General features: G+C 42.3%; 1 protein-coding gene across 6 annotated transcripts in view; it reads left to right on the top strand.

Annotated features, from left to right (window-relative positions):
* The window catches only part of LOC127379346 (NACHT and WD repeat domain-containing protein 2), a 44221-nt gene that overhangs the window by 10620 nt on the left and 12103 nt on the right, over positions 1 to 21498 (top strand). For all 6 annotated transcript variants that reach the window (XM_051428827.1, XM_051428821.1, XM_051428825.1 and 3 more), the window contains 4 exons: positions 1098 to 1186; positions 10327 to 10443; positions 19639 to 19842; positions 20646 to 20796. In XM_051428827.1, the coding sequence (XP_051284787.1) occupies positions 1098 to 1186; positions 10327 to 10443; positions 19639 to 19842; positions 20646 to 20796 (561 nt within the window). The remainder of the gene's footprint in view (positions 1 to 1097; positions 1187 to 10326; positions 10444 to 19638; positions 19843 to 20645; positions 20797 to 21498) is intronic.

The raw sequence follows: 21498 nt of genomic DNA, 5'->3' as shown, positions 1-21498 counted from the left end.
TCCTTGGTCACACAGGGCCTCTCTGTTGGGCATGTTCTGTTTTTAACTATCCATACACACCCTTCAGAAAAAAGAGAGGGAGAAAGAGACTGGGCCTGTCCACATAAATTACAGTAACCATTTGGAAGACAGTGAAAAAGGAAGGAGAGGAGGAAAGAAAGTGGGACACCACAACAAGCCGTGGGCACTCACTCTGTGACACTCGGACTGTCCAATATGATCACTGCCATTGTAATGCTGGAAAATCCCACATTCTCCAACAGTGTGTGTCAGCACTGGTTCAATTACATTGATATGGTTGCTACGGTAATATTGGCAGAAAGATAGTTAACTGAATATTTGGGGGTTTTGAACTGTTGGATCAGCAGATCGATTGATAATCAAAATAATCACCACAACCCAAAATAATATTGAATTCAGTGTCAAATTGTTAAAACAAAGAGACTTCTGCTTCTTTGCAGCAATGTGAGCGGAGCAAATCAATCAACAAAAGCAGAAATCTGGGGCAAGTCATTTACAACTCTCGTTATTCACCTGTTGTCCCCGTTATCCAATCAGGATACAGCCCGTGTTGAGGTAATGAATAAGAAGGTTTAACTGTGGCATTTTGTCTGCTCGTAACCCTGACAAAGACCTACAAAAAGGTAAAAACTGGTCTGCTTTGTAAGGGAATATTTCAACATGTATTCGCTTACTCTCAGAGAGAATATCAGTACTGTACGTTCATTGTCTGTGCGATGAGTATTGAGGGCTTTAGAGGGGCTAGCAGGTGTATTTTTTTAACTTTTGGAGAGAGGCAGACAAGCTGTGTGTCCAGTCTTTATGCTATGGCAAGCTAAGCTAATTGTCCCCTGGCTCTAGCCCTGTACTCGACACAAAGACCGGTATCGATCCTCTCATCTAACACTCAGAAAGGAAGTGACTAAGCGTATTTTCCATAATGCTGAACTTTTCTTTAAATTTTCTCCCTTTAATTGAAATGGCAGTTAAAATAAGGCTTTTATTATGTTTTACACGCTGTATCCACTCTTACTTTGTTGTTTTTTTGTACCCATTAGTACACACGCTTCAAGATGTCCTTTTTCCTTTGTCTGCAGACACGGAGGCGGAGAGGAACGCACTGAAAGAGCATGTCTACCCCAAACTACGAGACTTCTGCAGGGAGAACTATGGGATTGAATTCCAGGTAACTGGCTGCCTTTTTGTCTACCTTTTGATTCATTTTCTTCCTGTCTTGCCGTGCTCCTGCTCAAGGGACCTGTAACTTCCGGAGCTGTGGTTTGCCAGTACTGACTGTTAAGTGCCTCCAAATCTACATCATGGCTTACACAGCCGTCAGTGCCTGGAGGGGCCCCCAGAGCTGAGTGCAGAGGCCCCTGTCCCTTTAAGCGAACAGAAGGCCAGCAGAGATAAGGCTTCCATCGGTGAAGGCTGGCACAAATCTAACGCATGTGGATAAGGCCGCGTGATGCAAGGGCTTTCCCTTTGTTGTTCTCGGAGAATCGCCGCATTCTCCCCGTGGTGTCCACTGATCAGGATCATTTGCATTGCAAATCAGCATCAGTGTACATGGAAAGATTGCTATCAGAGGTTTGTTTGTTTAACAAATCCAGGAGAGCCCTCGAGTCAGGGGGAGATTTGTGCCATAGATTGTTCCTGGAAGGATTTGAAGAGATTTGTTGCCGATGAGGAGACTTGTGACCCCTGAATTGTTTCGTAAAGCTGTAGTCAGCGGGGTGTCAGCAGCTAATTCTCATTTCATGCTAACAATGTTTGGATCATAAACAGCTCCGAGCACATACCATCTAAAAAGGTGTTAAGACAAGACTTAATACAATAGTGTTTGGAATACGTTGCCTATTGTCCAGTTGTTTCCAGGGTTTGGTATTAAAACAAAGTGTACTTTGAAGAAAGCAAAACCACACTTATTTGCAGCAGGCTTAAGCTGCCATTAACAGCATATGTAATGAATTATAGATTATTTTGTGTGTCAAAACTTCATTGTACACCACAAATCAATGTAAAATCACACATACAAAACACACTTCCAAAGTCCAAATGGAAGTTGGATTGACTCCGTTTTTGAATATATTTTAGACAGATTTATGTGCTTGTATTAAATATTTTTTGGTGAAATTGTTACATTTCACTCCATCACAGCTGTCTTGTTTGAAGCTTAGCCACACTTAAGTGATAGCTTTGGTCCATATTGCATATTGCAAAACAATTTACATATCAATTGGCATGTGTAACTGGTGATGTGGATGAAAACCGCAGTTCGAAACAGTCCACTGCAGACAGATTTCTCCACAGAACTGATGCCGTTACACCTACAGCCAGTTGATTAGCTTTGCATGAATTAACATAAACCACTGTTATTACAAGCATCAGTTATATGAAGTCAAAGGGTCAAAGATGCGGTAACCGGACAAACATTCCTGAATCTCTCCGATGCCTGTGTGTGTGATAGAGAAGAACAAGGTAATGCAAGAAGGCAGAGACGTTTTGGCTCCGGTATCCGTGGCCACGTGTCTGTCTGGTGATTCAGCTCGCTGTGACGAAGCGTGAGCTGAAATGATTATGCAGAAGGCCTGGGAGTTAATACTATGACTCACTTACTCCGCTCTCCCTCCTCCTCCTCCTCCTCCTCCTCCTCCTCCTCTATCCGACCCCCCCATCACACACACTCCTCATCCTCACCCATGCAATGTGAGAATTGGCACCTTGGCTAAAACCACAGTTTACTGGAGCTCGATAATGACTTGCACTATTACGTGAATCATTTCAACGTGTGAAAACGTATACTATATATATATACACACATGTATACACACGTACTGCATCTCGTAGCCTGATTCTTATTTTAGTTGCATTCATTTATTTATTTTTTTGCTTTAATTTGTAATTTATGTGTGATCCCGCCTCCTCCCTTTCACACACACACACACACACACACACACACACACACGCGTGCGCTCCCGTCTCTCACACACATCCGCTGGCTCACACTGACACACATATGCCAAGCTGATGAAACCCAATTCTCCCCGGTCCCTACTCACTTGACTCAGTTTCCATCCAGAACGCTCCCTTAAGAGGATGGAGAGGGATCGCGGGAGACGGAGAGAGGGATAGAGGAAGGAAGAGGGCGCGGAAATCCAGCCCAGGGGCCGAGGGCTGCTCCTGCGTCCTCATTCAGTCAGTGAACAGCAGCGGCGAGAGAGACCATTTCTGTCCCTGTGTTTCCTGCCCTCTCTCTCCCTCTCTCTTTCATCACTCAATTGTATGCTGGCTTTTTTTTCTTCTTCTTTTTAATAGATGACACAAAACAGACACACAATGCAGCGTGGAAACAGAGGAGTGAGGCCAAAGATACACATGAGGATCAGGGTCAGACAAGGTTTCAGCGCGTCTGTAACCACGCTGGATTACTCCTCGGTGTGTGTGTGTGTGTGTGTGTGAGGTTTGGCTTGCCCTGATACGGTATTAGTGAGTGGAAACATCTAGTCTCCAGCCATATGGTGTTATTGGTAAGGTATTGATCAAAGGATTTCCTGCCTGTGATTGAGTTTTTGGCCGCTCAGATATATAGATTAATGATTTATTTGTTGGGCTCTCTAGCAATGTGGTGGCATAGTCGAATAGTTCCTCTTCACTTGGTCTCTGAGAACATTAGTCTGAAATTGGACCCAGCCTGACTCAGGACCTGGGACACTTTAGCTGAGGAAAATTAGATTTAATTGAATTTAGGTAGGGGCCTGTTGTGTTGACGCACCTGAATGGATAGTGAGACGTGCTGCGTTATGATCATCTCAGGAGAGACGTGTGTTTCTGATGCGAGACCAGGAGTGTGAAACGTGCTTTGCAGGGTGAAATGACATGTATTAGTGCCTGTTGTATCACCAAATAATTGCCAATACACAGCCCTTTTCTTAAGATCATAAATCAATAATTTATTGCTTTGTAATTATTTAATACCAGAACTTGTAAAAGTGGAATTTATTGCCTGTTAGTGGGCCCTTTTTCAGATGTATCACTTGTGACGTGCAGGCCAAACTAGTTTAATGAAGCTTTCTCCATCTCTTATCCAGCAACCAGGACACATAAACTATGAAGTTTGGTTTAAGACGGAGCGTGTTTTTTGTTGGAGCACCTGATAACGACACAGCCCATTCAGTTTGTTTTGGTGGTGCATCAAGCTGAAAATACATCCAAGTATTAAAACTGGGAAAACAGTTTGTCTAGATACTTTCAGTTGCATTTGCAAAAATTAAAATCCCATACATACACAAAGGAGATGCCTCTGACTGCAGTAATGGCGGCTTCCTTATGGACTGGACTATACATTCACTCCTCAGTCCGGTTTGTATTGTGGCGCACTTGCCGGACTGTCAGTTTCTCATCCGGTTCTGCTTTGAAATCCCAGCTCCAATTATCTTAACCCATCTTGCGTTTCTTGGACTCATAAATCATCTTGTTACAATACAATCACTTCCTCCCACACGCAGGAGATAAACTGAATCTCGGGGTTACTGGAAGCAGCTCTGTTAATAATGTGGTCGGACCTCTCTATGGTTGCCAAACTCACTGGCCGTCACACACACACACACACACACACACACACACACACACACACACACAGAGTCAGAGAGTGCAATTATAATAAAAGTTTCCTGGCTACGGTTGTGAGATTCTGTTCATCGGCTGTCACTCAGACGTCTTTTACAACTCTAAACACAAGCAGCAAGATGGGAGACGAGATGATGGGTGAGACGACATTTCACAATGATTAAAAAAATAGCCTACTCGTGTAGTCTATTATGCTTGCACTTTTAACAGAAGCGGGAATATGGCTGTCAATTTTGCTTTATCATAAAAAGGACGCAGTGCTCTTAGAATATGTCACGCACTTTAAAATGGAAAAGCTAATCATTTTATAGCTGTTCTTCTTAAGGCTTTTAAGTTTTTTTCTTTTCCCTGTGAGCTTGCTTTCAGTCTTAAATTCTTAAAAACAATCCAAAGGAAAAATAGCGCGAAATGTGTTGAAGAGGCGATACTTCATCTCTCTCTCCACTTTATGAAAGGAAATCTCAGGTCTAACTATAGATTTTTATTGTGTTCTCAGAGTGAAAAACTTCACAGGGAGAAACTGTTCAAAGCATGAAGTATTCATCACACTTCCATCTGTTTACCTGGCTGCCATATTTCTCTTTTTGTGTCCCACAGTCTGTTTCTTGCACTCCCTGGCAGCAGGACACTGTTTCGATTCACTGTCCTGCTCTGACACTGCTGCTTTTCTCTATTCAGTCTCATATCAACATGCCAACAGCCTCCACAGGAATGATACTGACAATCAGCAAAAATAATCAAAAATTAAATATGTTTCAGTTCGTATAACTCATGGGAGAACTATTTATACAGTAAAGGATGTCTTATTACTGTCACCATGATTTTTATATTTCCAATGCTGTCAATTTATCTGATGTCGACAGGATATCTCTGAAAATATGAGACATTTGATAAACAAATAGACCTGGAAAAAAACCCAAATAAGTGGGGTTTTTTTCCATAACTAAAACATAGAGACAGAGAAATTCTCAGAAAAAGTTCACATCCTTTACGAGTTGCATCGAGTAACACCTACACTTTTTCACCCACACTTCCTCTAGCCCTTGAGCAGGCTTAGCTCACATTCGCCTTCTCCTGCCCGTTGGCCACACTGACTAAGACTGGCTGAAAAAGTGTTGATGTTACCCAAATGATATACTGCAGGCAGTGTTTCTCTGATTAAAGAAATGAATGGACTCATTCAGAGCAACTGTATTCCCTATGTGTCTGCACTGGTTTTACACCATTACAGTTAACTTGTGAGCTGTCAGGTTTGTGCCAGGTTAAAATGCGAAAATAAAAAAAATAAACAAAACCTGTTTGCCTCAGGATATTCAGTTTCTGAAAGTCTTTCACTGATTTGAAAATGCATTTTTTTGCATTTTGACATAACAGTTTTTGGTGACTTTAGAAAGGTCTATATTAATTTAGCTATAGGGCAGCTGAGAGATGAGAACATGTACTAAAGGAGAAGCTGTGCTTGACTCTACTTCATATATATATGCTGGTTCCAGTGAATTTTAAGAGACTATTTTATCAAGTCTGGCAGGTATCCTGGCTACACAATCAAAGCATAACAATTGAGTGTCCCACAGGCATTAGTTGCAGAAAAAAATGGGAACAATTGAACTTTATTCTGTACGTTATTATACTGCTTGAGTGTGCTGGCAAGAAGAAGTTTTAGGTGTTTGCAATTTACAACCAAAAAGAAAGCTGAATTCTTCTTTTGAACTGAAAAATCTACGCTTTGTTTACTACTCCGTGAAACACAGACGTGCATTCATCAATAGTCTTGTGATTAGTTTCTCCTTGTGGTTCCAACCCTCCGCTCTCATTTAGCTCTCAAGCCTCTCCATCTGGCGTGGACACCATTAAACAAACAAACCTCAACTCACATTAAGAACACTGGTCCCAAAGCTCTGAAGCCTCTAAAAAAACCCCATCAAATTTGCTTTCGCTGGAGGGCCTGCTGAAGAGTTCCTACTGTATTTCCATGAAATATGTATCTCCCAGAGCAGTTTTACTAATGGGCTGCGCCCTCCTCTGCTAGTGCCTCATTATAGTCACCACAAGCCATGTGATCTCATTACCTCATGTGTTTGACTGGCTCTTAACCTTAACTTGCTATGGTTGAGCTGCAACGTCTAAAACGCTGCGCCGTAATTACCCCAGTGCGTCAGAGCTTGACAGATTTTCTCCTAGGGATGCATGTGAAATTTCCTCTCAGCGTTCATCATTGACAACCTGAATCAACTCTTTTAGTCCCGTGAAGGGGGAATTTGACTTCTTATCGTAGCTTGGCTGGACCATTGAGATGAGTAAAGTGAAACATAACATTAAGAGATCTAACATTAAAGTCTAAATCCCCTGCTTAACTGCAAAAAATTCATATTTGGCCAAGGATTTGCTGCTAAAACCTGCACTTTCCTCGAGCACTAAGAAAGCTGCATTCATCAAACATTCTTAGAGATTTACTGCACGTTCTTGATAAAATTGCCTCCAGTAGAGAGCTTAAGATATATTTATGTTGGCATCGTATCTATTTTTACTGTTGTTTTTTTTTTGCCCGAGAGTCTTTCTGTTGATGGGGTTTTTTCCGCCTTTTTTCCCCGCCTGATTTCATGCCCTTTCTTCCTGGGCATCTTGGGCATAATCCCAAAGTCTAATAGTCTAACATTCAATAAATGGAAAAAAGGCTCCTCCTGCACTTGACCCGCCATGGGCAAATGCCTTTCCAAGGGCATCAGAAAGCTGCTTAGCAGAAGCTGCTCCGGCTGTTACGTAAGCAAAGGCACCCCCATGACCATAGTTTAGGGGAAAGTGAGAGAGAAAAAGAGTCGGGGAGAGGGAAAGTAATCAGAGAGAGGGAGCAGCAAAGTCGAGGAAGTTGGCATGGAAGAAAAGGAGGGTGTAAAAAGACACAAGAAAACCAGCCAAAGCCAGTCTCACAGGAGTCTTCTGTTCTATCTAACTGTGCCTCCTTAATTAAAAAAAACCCTCCTTAACTAATCCCCCGTTAAAGAACGTCCCCTCTTAACTTCATTTAAGTGTCCTTGCTTCTTTTGGAAAAACATTCCTCGACTGTTTCTATATTTTTGTCTGTTCTCTCCCGTCCCTGCGTACTCCAGTGGAGCGCTGCAGGTTGATTGGGCAAATTTAATCAGTATATCCTTCCCACGCACGCACGCACATGAATAGATACGACTAATGTCTTCATTTAGCTTTTAATTACCATGCATCCTCCCAATCACCTGCTGAAACCCAGTAGAAACCTGGAAATTGTAATGGGGGGGTGTAACGCGCGCTCATCTCACTTCATACCCCCTCCCTCCGGTACTTGTCAACAACAGAGCCGATTGCAGTCTCCCACACGTGTGTTGGAAGTAGATTAGTGACAGAGATACACAGTGACTGATGTGCTAAGCTATGAGTTTTCCACAACAGGCCAGAGTGAGGGATTCTTATCGTGTGTGTGTGGGAGAGTTTTTTTTTCTAAGTAAAAGTGGTTCAGAATAATGGATAAGAGGCTAGTAACTGTACCTAATCAGGTCAGTTGTATCTTTTTTTTAATCCCACATCCTCTCTGTTGGTAGTACTGCTGAGTCACTTATTAACAGAAAGTGTCAAACATTCTCTGGTTCTAGCTTCTCAATTGTGAGGATGAACTACTTTTTTGATTAGCCCAAAGTTTATCAGCAACTATGTTGATAATCAGTCAATAATTTAAGTCATGGGCGCCAGGTTAGCTCAGTTGGTAGAGCTGGCGACCCATATACGGAGTTGCTACAGCGGCCTGGGTTCAAATCCGACCTGTAGCCCTTTGCTGCGTGTCATCCCCTCTCTCTCTACCCCCCCCTTCTGTCAATCTTCAGCTGTCTCTATCAAATAAAGGCATGAAAAGGCCAAAAGATTACTTAAAAAAAAAGGGGGGGGGCCACCTTTTCAGTTGTGATAGCAAACCGAATATATTTGGGTTTTGGACTGTTGGTTGGGCAAAATACGTAGTTTGAAAGTCACCATACCAACATGACATTTTATAAAATATGTCTTAATCTAGGGAAAAAAAACTTTCAATTGAAGGGTTTCATTTAAGTGCTCTAATGAATATAATTAGTTGCTAATAATCACTTCATACTAGAGGTAGAGTATGCAACATGTAAATGGGGGTCACACACTACACGTAGCTTTGTTGCATCACAAGCCTGAAGGTTGGTCGCCATTGGAATAATTGACAATGAAAATATTTGTCATTTGCAGCCCTAGGCTGTGGAAGAAATATGCATCTAGCTTTCTCCTTCCACAGTAACACAGCTGCTCACAGGTGCACAACAACAATCAGGCAGATGAGCTGAGGTGTAGCTCCTGCCCTCCTGCCGCTCCCACCAGTAATGGGAGAGCCGAATACCTCCCAGACTGTCAAAGTAAAGTCCCACACACTCAATTTCAGTGCCGAGCGGTTCTGCGGGGCTGCCAGTCACTGCTGTTGTCTGCCACACTGCGGATGTGTCAGTCATTGTGCCAGGCTAAACTCATTTGAGCTAGCTAGTCTGGTGAGCAACAGAGCATGAAGGAAGACAGCAGCAGCCCTCTCTGCTGAATCACTGTGGCTTCACCTCATTCCCTTGCTCTACCTTCTCCTTTTTTACTGCTAAAAACACTGCCATCAGGAAGGCCAGCCAGCAGAATCAATAGCCCCGAGAGAGAAAGAAAAGAATTATGCCATCATGCACATTATGCATTTTGGGGACAGAAACCTGAGCCTCCGAGCAGCAAAGGCCATCAGGAATAATTTATCTTATAATAAGCCACATGTCGGGATAAAAAATACGAGACACCCAGGAAGCTGCCGGTAGGTGGGCTTGTTGTCCCCATTCGACAAGCCCAAGCCAGCTGCAGAGGGATGTCGGCCACGCACACATTTACAGGTGTTTCCTCAGCCTCCTCGCCTCCGGTGGGAGATTCCCCCTGTGGCGTGTTTGCAGTTTGAATTGTCTGAACTGCCAAAACTTGTGATGAATGTGTTGAGGGAGACCCCCTCTGTGGCATGTGTGTGTGTGTGTACAGTCACTCCTCCCTGCTGGTCTCTAATGCTCAGAGTGCTGTAATGCTTTTCAGCTGCACAGAGCAGCGTGTGTGTGTGTGTGTGTGTGTGTGTGTGTGTGTGTGTGTGTGTGTGTGTGTGTGTGTGTGTGTAAGTCAGTGTTGAAAACAATAATGGCATTAGTTCAAGTGAGATTTCAGAGTTTAAACCTACTGATCCTCATTTGAGCTGTTTCCCTTTTGATTCATTATACTTTGTTCCATTTGTAAAACCCCAAAACTTGGCAGCAGTTTTCCTCATATTGCCTTAAACACAGGGCTTCTCTGCCGACTTGTTTTTGTTCTTTTCTTCCCCCTCAACTGAGTCATTTCATTTCAGCGTGTGCATGCAAACTCACCACCCTGTATTTGGTTGTAATGAAACAATGTGCTGGTTTTGCAATAACTGTAAAAAATTCTAATTGCATCTTTAAGTACTCTCCTGCAACAGCAAAGTCTTTCAGTAAAACAAGTGTATAACCCTGTTTTTGTGTTTTTTAAGGAGAATATCAGTTATTTTGTGCGTTTAGGAGGGTGGTTGTGAGATTATTCTTTTTAGTGAGGTGCAGGAGAAAGTGAATACATTTGATGTGTCTTTTTGCTCTTATTAACGAAACATTAACGTGTGTGTGTTGTCAGGTGGTGGATCTGTACTGGGGCGTGGACCCAGAGGAGTGGGACAGTCCAGACCTGCAGAGACTCCGAATGAAACTTCTGGAGGAATGTCTGAAGACCTCAGCGGGACCATGTTTTGTTGTAAGTATCACACGCCACACAGGTTGCAGTTAGTTTGAAATGTGATGGGTTATCCAAGGTCACATTACCGTGCATCCACACTTTACTTAATAAGTAGAAAATCTGTTAAATCAGTGTCTGCTTCAGTTGTTTCCCACCATCCCGCTCTATCTCATTACATGGCTCTGATATGGCATTAAGACTGAATTGTTCCCAGGCTATTCGCTTTTTGAAGATCTTATAGCGGTGTGAAACTACCAATTAAGAGTGAAATCTAATTTCCCTTGTAAGACCTGTCGTTTTTGTCAGTCACGGCGTGGTCGCATTTGAAAAGAGTTACAGTAGCGTTTGAAGTCCTTTCATCGCAGCTTTTGTATGCAGGACATGCGTGTCTGTTTTGTTTAACAGTGGATATGTAGTATGTATTTGGAACCCTTTTTACCTACAGTTTTTGATGCAGTTGAATAGGTTTGTTAGGGTGCTGAATATTCTAATAACTTCAGTAAATGATATATTTGCATCCATGTCACCTGCATTGATGAGATCTTCACAGCAACAAAAGTGCGTGCTTAGTCAACTTTGCTCAAGTGCAGACAAGAAGAAAGTGCGTCAGAAAGTATCCCTACTGGAAATACTGAAAATCCATGCAAAGCTAAAATTACACCTGTATGAATGAGTTATGTGAAGACCTCTGCAAGGAGAGAGAGAGAGAGAGAGAGAGAGAGAGAGGCATGGCGCATAATTACGGCTGACATTTCAGTGATCTTTTTTAGATAATTTTAGGCCACATAAAAGAAAGAAAAGGCAGGCACAAGGACGGAAAAGGATGAAGACAGGAGTGGAGAGAGGAAGAGAAATTGATGGTGAATTATTCAAATGGAACAGATCTGTTTCTAGAGGTTGAAATTGAGGTGAGAGATCACAGGGAGAGGTAATGCATTATGGGTAGGACAGGATCACTAGTCTCAAGGGAGCATAATCTCCTTCCCCAGACTGAGTTTTGTACTTTCTTCCTCACCCACCCTGCATGCACCGCTTCCTCTCTCATTCACAAGCTGTTGTTGTCTTTCTCTCTCTCACACACAAACAAGCGCATAAAACACACACTCTCAACTACAAAACATCTGCAGCTGAATGATTCATTCGAGTTTATTTCCAACTGAGCATTGGTCCTCATATCCGGCCAGTGTCACTCCAGGAACACTAACAGGTAAAACTGCTTCAGAAACATGAGATATTGCAGCATCTCCCTGCACAAATCTTCCACAAAGCTGATTTGTTTGGCTGCTTCAGTTTGTAGTTTAAAAACAATAATTGAGTTTAATAATAATAATAATAATTCTCATAAGCATCAACCTCGGTACAGTCTTGGGAGTGACCATATAAAGTCAATGACCACATTAGATATAGACCATGACACCAGCAGTTATGTGCAGTATGGGAACATTAGTATTGTTCCATCTCCATGACAGCTCCATCTGCTGATGAAGAGCATGAGCAGCAGTTGAGAGTTCCAGAACAAGCTAGTAAATGGACTTTTAGTTAAGCTTATTATGTGAATATTCATATTTTTCCACTGTAGTAATCAGCAGCAAGAAAATACCACGACACAACGGCAAACAACAAGTAACTCATTCAAAGAGTAACTAAAAAAAAAAGCACGAACATCACAGATATGAAAACAACACAGCTTGCTTGAAATGGCGTCTCTTACCCAGAGCAGATACAACAACAGCCGCCTAACACAGTCGGGGAGCACCAGCAGCAGTATGGGTTGTGTTACAGTTGTTTTCTTTAGAAGCTACCTTATCAAAGTGTTAAGAGGCAAGCTCCCTTATGAAACGCTATATTAGCAGCAGCAGCACCAGGTGAGCTCGAGTGATCAATCAGGTAGCAACTCAAAAAAAAAAAAAAAAGGAGGCAGGGCACTGACAGCTTGAATCACCTGCCCTCCGCCAAAGGGTGCGTTGGATATACGTTGCAGCAACTAGAATATGTCCTGTGACGGTTGCAGCAGGCTATAAAATATGTATATTTATATATTGTTAAGGAGAATATTTCTTGCCATCTACTCTACTGTATGTCCAAAATGTTGCTTTCCCAGTGTGCCGTAATGTTGCAACAATTTCATACAACTATTACCTGAGTACTGGTATTGACCTCTGCACACAGTCTAGTTTTTTGTCCCTCCTGATGGATTTAATGTCATGGCTTCTAAAGCCACAAGATATTGTGTGGCACAGGCCGTACAATGTAAGCTCAATCAGTCTAAACTGAACTAAAATGACCAGATCTGAGTTGAAAAAGAAGCGATACACTCTCCCCCTTTGTGCTGCTGGCTTGGTGTTCGGCGCTGTATTGTACATGCCGCGTTGATTCCATTCATTCCCATCAGCCCTGCTGCCCTCTGTCTCTGCTGCAATTTCACCATCTTAACCCCGTCTGACCCCGAGCAATACCACACAACACACTCAGGGAAAGTAGGCATACATGAGCTCAGGTACACACACACTCCCTCTCTCCTGCCCACACAGGCCTATACAAACAGTGCATTTTGACCAGAGGCATTTTCTCTGTCATGAGATTGAGAATCAGTTGGGGTGAACTCTAACTCTAGGTGATACAGACGGTTTACACTCCCCTACTCACACACACACACACACACACACACACACACACACACAACACACACACACACACACACACACAGGCATCTATAGTGCACATTCTCCCCATCTGGCCGGTTAAGTCTTTAATGGCATATTCTAGTGGTCCACTCTCTGTGGTGAATGAAGGCTTTTATGCCCACAATAGCTCCACAGAATTAAGTCCCATTCAGACTTGTCAGAGCCAGCTGCTGCAGTCACGGGAGCCGTCTCCGCCACACAGGGCCACAGCCAGCCCCGTTTCCAGGACCGGGTAGCTCCGAGCAGCGGTGTCGGGTCCTTTGTTCAGGGACTTGGATCCTCGTTTATGACAGTTCTGGGTTGTCTGGGCCATCTCCGGAGTACCGTTGTTTATTTTTACAGGGTGGGAGACCTAGATATATATGTGAGGACGGGGAAAACGTCAGCAGAATTTAGGGTCTTGTTGTTTCTGCAGCAACATACAGTAGGTTTCAAAAGGTGCGTGTAAGTTTGCGTGTGCGTGTGCATGTGCGCGTCACTGTTCATTGTTCAGGCAAATCCCAGGCTCTCCTGCGCATTCATTCTTCTCACTTTATCTCCTTTTCTTCCTTCTTCTTTGTCTCTTTCATAACTCTGACATGCAACCGCTCACGGTTTCTACGCACCATTATCACCTTCACCCACCCATTCGAGGTGCCCGCCTCAAAATGCTGCAGCCCAAGTGTCACCCCCAGCTAACACACACACACACACATACACACGCTCCTATACACAACCACATGGCTGTAAGAGGAGACTTCAAAGAGAAGCTGATCTGGGGGGTCTGCAGCCCACAGCAACTGTCACAGAGCCCAGTGCATGGATCAGAGGGGGAACAGAAGAAAGGATAAAAACAGAGGGAAATCTCTGAAAAGCAAAATTACATATGCATTGATTATTGATGTAAAAGAAAATATAGGATGTAGGAGGTGTTTCTATTGCAGAAAAAAAGGGGGAGATGAAGAGAGGAGGAGAGAAAAGGGGACGACGGGAGTGGGAATAACAGGTTCCCTAGAAACACTACAGAGGAAACAGAGAAACAGGATTGACATGCGTAGTGTAGGTGTGTTTCTTGCTGCCACAGAGGATCTGTGCAACAACTGGAAACCTCTTAATACTCTGTTTGGCACATACATCTCTCCTCATTCACCTCAACGAATCATTCACTGCTCTGCTGTACTCCAGAATAAGAAAATAACAGCATTGATATGTAGCTTTGTAACTCCTATGTAAAGGCAGGCTTAAACCTACTCCTTGTATTAATCTGATCACTGGGAATTGGGGATTTAAATATCATATTTTCAAATTTTTAAAAAATTGTATTGTTCGCCGCAAGATTTAGAGTTGTCTTAGTTCTCGAGACAGAGACAGACAAAACAAGCTTTTTATTGGATGTGTCAGTCCTTCTTTATGAGTAAGAATCAATCGCAGCGAGTGTTTTTCAAAAGGCCACGGCTGAACACAAGACAGGTGGCAGTGCAGGGTTGTTAAACACTCACATAAATACACACACACACATACCGCACTACACCTGGTTGAGACGAGGGGGAGGGCGTGAGGGGGAGGGCGTGGGGGGGGTTCTCTAACCTGTCGATGCAATAAAGCTGGTTTCCATGGCGATAGCAGGGGTTGGCATGGTGATGGTGTCATTGACCCGCAGATTAAGCATGACAATGAGCCATGTCTGTTGGTGTTTTTTTTCTTCTTCTTTGCTCTCCTTCCTCCTGCTCTCCAACAGTCTCAAATTCCCTCGTGTAAAAAAAAAACACTAAAACTTGATAAACGCCTCAAGGATGTGTATCAGCAAACAGTATGCAGCCGCTTGTCCAGTCTTTCTGCCTTTTTTTTTTTTTTCTATACTTGGCTGGCTGGCCTTGTAGCAGGTTTACTGCATGTAAGATGATAGTCGAGGATACTGTCGCTCTTATTTTCTTTTCTGCTTCTCCTCCATTCAGTTAACGTGATGTAACTGCTAACGTGATAGCTCGGATTGGCTGGTTTACCCTCTCTGCTCCGGTGGAAGTTGATACAAGGAGGAAACCTGCAGGAATACAAGAACACAAGACCGACTCATTTGATTTTGGAAATTGTGTCCGTCTGTAAATCCGTACAATATACTGATCGTAAGCAAGGTTTTGAATTCAAATTTTAGTCAGCATGCAGCACTAAAACCACTTGATTTTCAAGTGTGCTGTTGATGGACGTTATTGTCTCAAAACAAAATAGAGGAGCTTCGTAGATACAAAATAAATGAGGCATGGTGGTGAAACAGACCCTGGGAGATCAAAACAGGAGAATAAGTATTCATTCTTTGGAAAAATATTTTTCTTATCGTTTTGATGTTTAAAGGACAAGACTGAAGTTAAACTATATGATTCTTATCATCAATCGTCAATAAATCCCAACCATCCTCAGTCCATCTCTTAATACTGAATACTTACTTCACTACAACCCTTTTAGCCCCATTTGTTCCTGCTGAAGCCACTGAGGCCACTACTGAGGCCAAAAATGGAGTTTAGTTTTGTAAGGTTTCATTAATATCCATCAATAACATCTTCTGTTGCACTGTTTTTAGAAAACAATACTCGAAACACGTGTAAATAGAAGTAATCCTTAGGGATTATGATTTTTTTGGGCCACAAAAAAGTCATATGATAAGCTATATTAGACTGCGATAATACTTGTTAGGATCAGTTTTTGTACAAAAACTGTAAACTACATTGATTTCTTGCATACTTACTGCTTCTGTATTTAGTAGGAATTGGCTAACAGTTAAAGTTAAACACTGCCTCTGTGAGTGAGCGCACATGTCACCGAAAATGTAATATTTCTATGATCGGATCATCTGTTTCTTTTTTAGAGCCATTCCCCCCCCTCTGCAGTGCCAAAGCTTATGCAGCAAATATCCGAACAGTTGACTGCGTGTTTCATTGATTGATTGAGCGTGGGAGTGATTGATTTGTTGATTCATACAGTACAATATCTTAGTCGCCTCTCCCAACTGGCTCATCAGATAAAGTGCACTTAGCCAGAGTATAAAACCCCTTCCAAGGATGAAAAACCAGAGGGAGGGAGGGAGGGAAAGGAGGGAGGGAAAGGAGGGAGAGAAGTGCGGCTAAAACTGGAATTGCATTCGGTCCCTGTATGTGCTTAGCTATTGTCACTTTAGCCTCCTGTGTTTCTTGCACCTGCAGCTGTTAAAGTGTAATAAGAACTACTACAACCTTATAGTCCCTCTCAAAAGAGGGACACACACATACTGTACATGTATACACACACACACACACCAACACACACCTGTCAGCTGCCATGCGGTAATCCACCTTAGATGGCCTCATTCCAGGCCTGCTCTCTGGCTAAAACAGGGGGTGTTAAAAGCAACCCGGCAAATATTTGGACATGTCTTAGTTTAGCTTGGGTAAGTTGATGGGGTGACAGAAGTGACAGTAGATTACATTCAAGGGTGGAGTGGTGTGAATGTGTGTGTGTGTGTGTGTGTGTGTGTGTGCTGATTTGAACACCTCATTTTGTCATTTTGATAGGAAACACTAGTTGGTTTTTATCCTAATCTCATCTACACACACACACACACACACACACACACACACACACACACACACACAGAGAGACACACACACACACACACACACACACACACACTCCGAGGCGGTCACCCACTCCATTCATCCTGCTATATCACCGCGAGGCAAGCTGACAGAGACTTTGTCAGCAACTTGGAGAGTGACTGCTTTCTCTCTCTCTCTCTCTCTCTCTCTCTCTCTCTCTCTCTCTCTCTCTCTCTCTCTGTCTCTCTCTACACACACACACACACACACACTATATGTCTCTCTCTCAGCATTACTTTAGTTCAGCCCAGTGCCTCCATCCTCTACTGACACATCACTGCAGCACTGTGAGTCATAGAAGGCCATCTAAAGAGGGTGGATGAGGTGACCTGCAGGGCAGCCTGGCGCTGCAAGAATCTGTTCTGTCACAGGTTCTTAGAAGATCTAAGGCGAGGGGGTCGCCAAAGATTAATGGGGGTTGGACCGGAGGCCGTCTTGATTTTTAAGGGGTGTGAAAAAAACTTAAGTTTAACATTTCTGGTTATAAATAGGGGAGTAATGCAGCTGGTTATGTCTTTTTGAGTAGCCCTGAGTTAAAACGTGCACTTGTCATTTGAATCATTCTGGGTTTGAATGCAGCTGATGAGTCATGACCTTTCCCGTCAATCACAACTAAAGATAGCGAGCAGCCTGCCCTAGTTATCTGTTAAACTCTCTTATTTTGGCAGGAAGAGAACACAGAGAGCTACACACAAGAGGGAATCCCTTTCATTTATTTTTCTATTTAGTCCTGTATTTTCTGTCTTATAGAGATGTTTGGCTCATTAAATTAGCACTATTTTCTAATTGGGCTTCTTGCTTTATTGGATGTACTTGAATATTCCAGTCACAGGAGGGTTCTTTAATCGTAATATTTGCACATACTTTGATTATTTTCTACCATTGTTTTTTTCACCCTTTGGTGCAGGCTACACATATTTGATCTAATGTTTCACTGGATAAGTGGGTCAGCTAATTGTTTATATAATACAAATGACAGGTTTGGATGCAAAACACAAAAAACCCAAACCTCAAAGATGACACCTCCTCCTCCGAAACAACTGATGCTGTACATGGAAAGTAGATTTTAAATCCAAAAGAAGCTGCAAAAATGAACCTTTGGTACCAAATCTGTGCAACATGGCCACAAACACTGCAGTGTAAAATGAATCTACCATGGGAATTTGTGGGTTTTGAGAGTAGGCCGTTCCTACAGACCATGCCACATGCCATCATTTGATTCTGCTTGTTCTCTGCATCTGTTCCCACTGCGAATGCCAAGGGAACGAGGAGTCCAACATGGAATGGCTTTGAAGCGTCATTGCCGCAAGCGCACCAACGTAGTTTTTCCTGCTCATCGGAGCTCACAGTCATTTGGCTCGTCTCTCGCTCGCTCTGCGACTTTTTTGCCCCTGAGGCTTTAGTGAATTACGACACATGGAGTAAAGATCAGCTGGTCATGGAGGGTTTCCACTGATTTTTTTGATGCCATTGTCCTCGAATGTGACTTGATAGAGCACATCCAGGAGCGTGCCAGGAAATGGCCCCCGATCATTTCCGATGGTGGTGAATCGGCCGCCACTCAGAAGCGCATAGATGCCGAGGGGAAGAGCGGAGATTCATTGGAGCTTACAGTAGATATGCCATGTGGAGTGGGAGATAATAGTGTGATGAAAAGGCCACTATTTAATTTGATGATGCCTAATTATGCAGCTTGTGTGTTGAGTGTTCTGGTTTCTGACTAAAAAGATTGCGGAGAGTGATTGTTTGGCTTTGGTGTGTAAGACGTGATGATGGTGATAAGGTGAAGCACAGAAGCACACTAAATTATACAGATTTTATTCTCACAAATTTACATACGTCTCTTTAATTAATGCATTAATTAAAAAAAAGAAAAACATCCCATCTGTTCTATATATAAAGCAAATCTGCTCATTTCCCTAATACTACTGATTACTGAGCATTAGGAAATTTGGCCACGGCTGTGTTTTATATAACAGTGTGTCATTAAAACGTTTGCTGTGTAGCAGCAGAACTAATCTGTTTTTTTTTTCTTACTGAAAACAATAAATTATGAGAAGGGAACTGGTATTGAACCTCAGTGCTTTTGTGGTACCGACCGAAATGTCTCCATAGCACCAGATAAGAACCAAAACGTGGCATCAAAGTTTGGTCAGCTTTGTAATCTTACTTACTTGTTATATTTCCTCATTTAAATCATAATTTCGCCCATTTTAGAGAAGTATTTATTTGAGAAGTTTTGCTTCTTTTCTTTTATCTATATTTCTCAAAGTATTGAAAAATAATTAGTTTGGTATCTTCCTTGTTTCTGTCTTCTTAACACGAATACACTTTTGAAGCAGTACAAAGGCATTTTTCTTTTTTTTATTCTTCATATTAAAACTTTTTACTGAGATTTCTCTTAGCTTTGATGCTTTACTTGCTCTTTTCTATATCTTCATGTTATGTTGGGATATTTATGTGATCGCGTGTGATGTAAAGAAGGCAGATGGCATTTTCCAACCACAGGTCAACAACAACCACAGGTTTCTTCTCGCTTGTGCACGATTGTTATTTTCAGCACACGAATGTTTCTCCGTGGGGAAGAAGGGATGCAACATTTTCTTATTTAAATTGTACATATGTGGCTGTGGTGTAAAACAGTTTCCATCCAAGACAGCGCTGTTAGTGTGCACTGTGGTGCATTAGGGTGGCAGCTACATGCCTGACACCACAGTTTGTGCCTGTGCCTCATAAATTACCTTAAATAAGTTGCACTGTATGCATCATTGACTCCACTATTCACCCTGCACCACTGATCCAAAAAATAAAGCCCTAAAACAGTTTGAACGATCGAGATGATACACATTTCCTGTCTCTCTCTCTCACCTTCTCTGCCCTCTGCCTTTCTTCCCTTCCTCCCTTCCTTCCTTCCCCCCTTTCAGGGTCTGGTGGGAGAAAAGTACGGCAGCATCCGAGTGCCGGGGGAGGTGGAATCAGCGGAGTTTGAGATGATCTTGGATGCAGCTGTTGAGGCGGGGCTGGACACACACATCTTGGAAGAGTGGTACTGCAGGGATGAAAACTCTGTGCCACCCGCATACTACCTCAAACCCAAAGCCCAAATGCTTAAGAACTACCAGAACTCTGTGAGTCCAGCTAACATGCGACCGCTGCTGTGGCAGAAAAGGGAATTGTCAGTGGTTATTGTATGTCATTTCACCCACTCGGATGTAGAGGCTTAGAAGGGGGTGATTATGGATCATTATGGATTCTTGTCCTTGAGCTCTGGTTCATGAATTTAATTCTCCTTGGGGAACATATTTTATATGCACATACAAAGAAGAAAACCGGCTTTTGCTTTGAGTTTGTGAACAAGTTTGTGTTTAGTCTCAGGCAGCTCTTGAGCCCCTTTGAAGTCCTTTGCTTTACTGTTTGCCAAAAAGTTTAAGTATGCTTGCAAATGACCCCATAAAAGTAATTTAACAACAATTCTGTCAGCACAGTTAATTTTAAATAAAACGGTTTAGCTTCTGAGTTCCTCCTTCTTATCATGTCCAGAACTTTATAGAGGTAATAAAATATCTGGCTGAGCTTTGTTAAAAACTGCATGATAATGTTGCCTTGAGATTCAGTTAAGTCATAAAAACTGTACATTGTTGGCCAGTGTAGGACTTCAACACACAGTAGGATCCTAAAAACATTCAGATGTGAAGGTTTCATACCAGAATCACTCAATAATCAGTCACAGCAGTAAAGATTTTACCAGTTGATCTCAGCAATTCAGCTTACATAAAACATTTTCTCATATTAAAAACGGAGAACAATATTCTCTTTGTTACTGTATATGTCCGCACAGTACTCAAGAAAACATTAACAACCACATTCCCTCAGTACACAATGAGAGTCCTCCATCTAAACTGTCCTCTCCCTGCCCCTCCGTCCCGCTTAGATGGAGTCGAGCAGCGCAGCAAAGACCAAGAATGACAAGGCCTGGAGGAACGTGTCGGAGGAGATCAAGAGGATCTTCCGGACAGCGGTGCTGCAGCTTCAGGAGAAGGGGACCATGAAGAGCGCTCAGGCCAAGAAATTCCTTTGCTCTGGTTAGTCTGCTCTTCCTTTTCATCTTTTCAAGTCACATCTTTTGATGACTTCTTTCAAGTTGGAAGATGTCTTTATGTCTGATGTTTAGCTCCCTTCTTTCTCTCTGGTTTTAGAATTCATCTGTTTTTATTTTAACATTTAAAAAGAATTATTTGACCATTTCACGAAATTTCGATCTCTGAATGCAAAGAATATAATTCTGTGAAAGATGACAACTTCTGTAATCTACATGTGGCTTTTTTCATGTTGGGTCACATATATTGCATTGTCTCTATTACTTCCTGAGCTAAACGAGATGATTGATCAATTAACACTGAACGAGAGAAAATAATTCCACAACAATATTGATAATCAGTTTTGTTATCATTTTTAGGCAGAAATTGCAGAAATTCACAGTTTTTAAATGTAAACTTTTGCTGGTTTTTAGTCTATGATAGTAAACTGAATATATTTGTGTTATTGATTGACAAAACGAACAATTTAAACACGTCTAAGTATTTTTTTTTCATAATTTTCTCGCTTTTCTGATATTTCATATTAATTAATCAAGAAAATAATCATCAGATTAACTGATACTGAAAACAAATAGTCAGCTGCAGCCTCTATGGTACATACAGTAAGTGATGTCAGCTTATTTCATCTAGAAAATCAACAGTATGTATGATAGTTGTGATATTGTGTAACAGTGGATATCTGAGGCC

This window comes from Dicentrarchus labrax, unplaced genomic scaffold (assembly GCF_905237075.1).
Source record: "Dicentrarchus labrax unplaced genomic scaffold, dlabrax2021, whole genome shotgun sequence".
In the NCBI taxonomy this organism is placed as follows: Eukaryota; Metazoa; Chordata; class Actinopteri; family Moronidae; genus Dicentrarchus; species Dicentrarchus labrax.
Note: the sequence above shows the minus strand (reverse complement) of the source record. Positions and strands in the feature narration are given on the sequence as shown.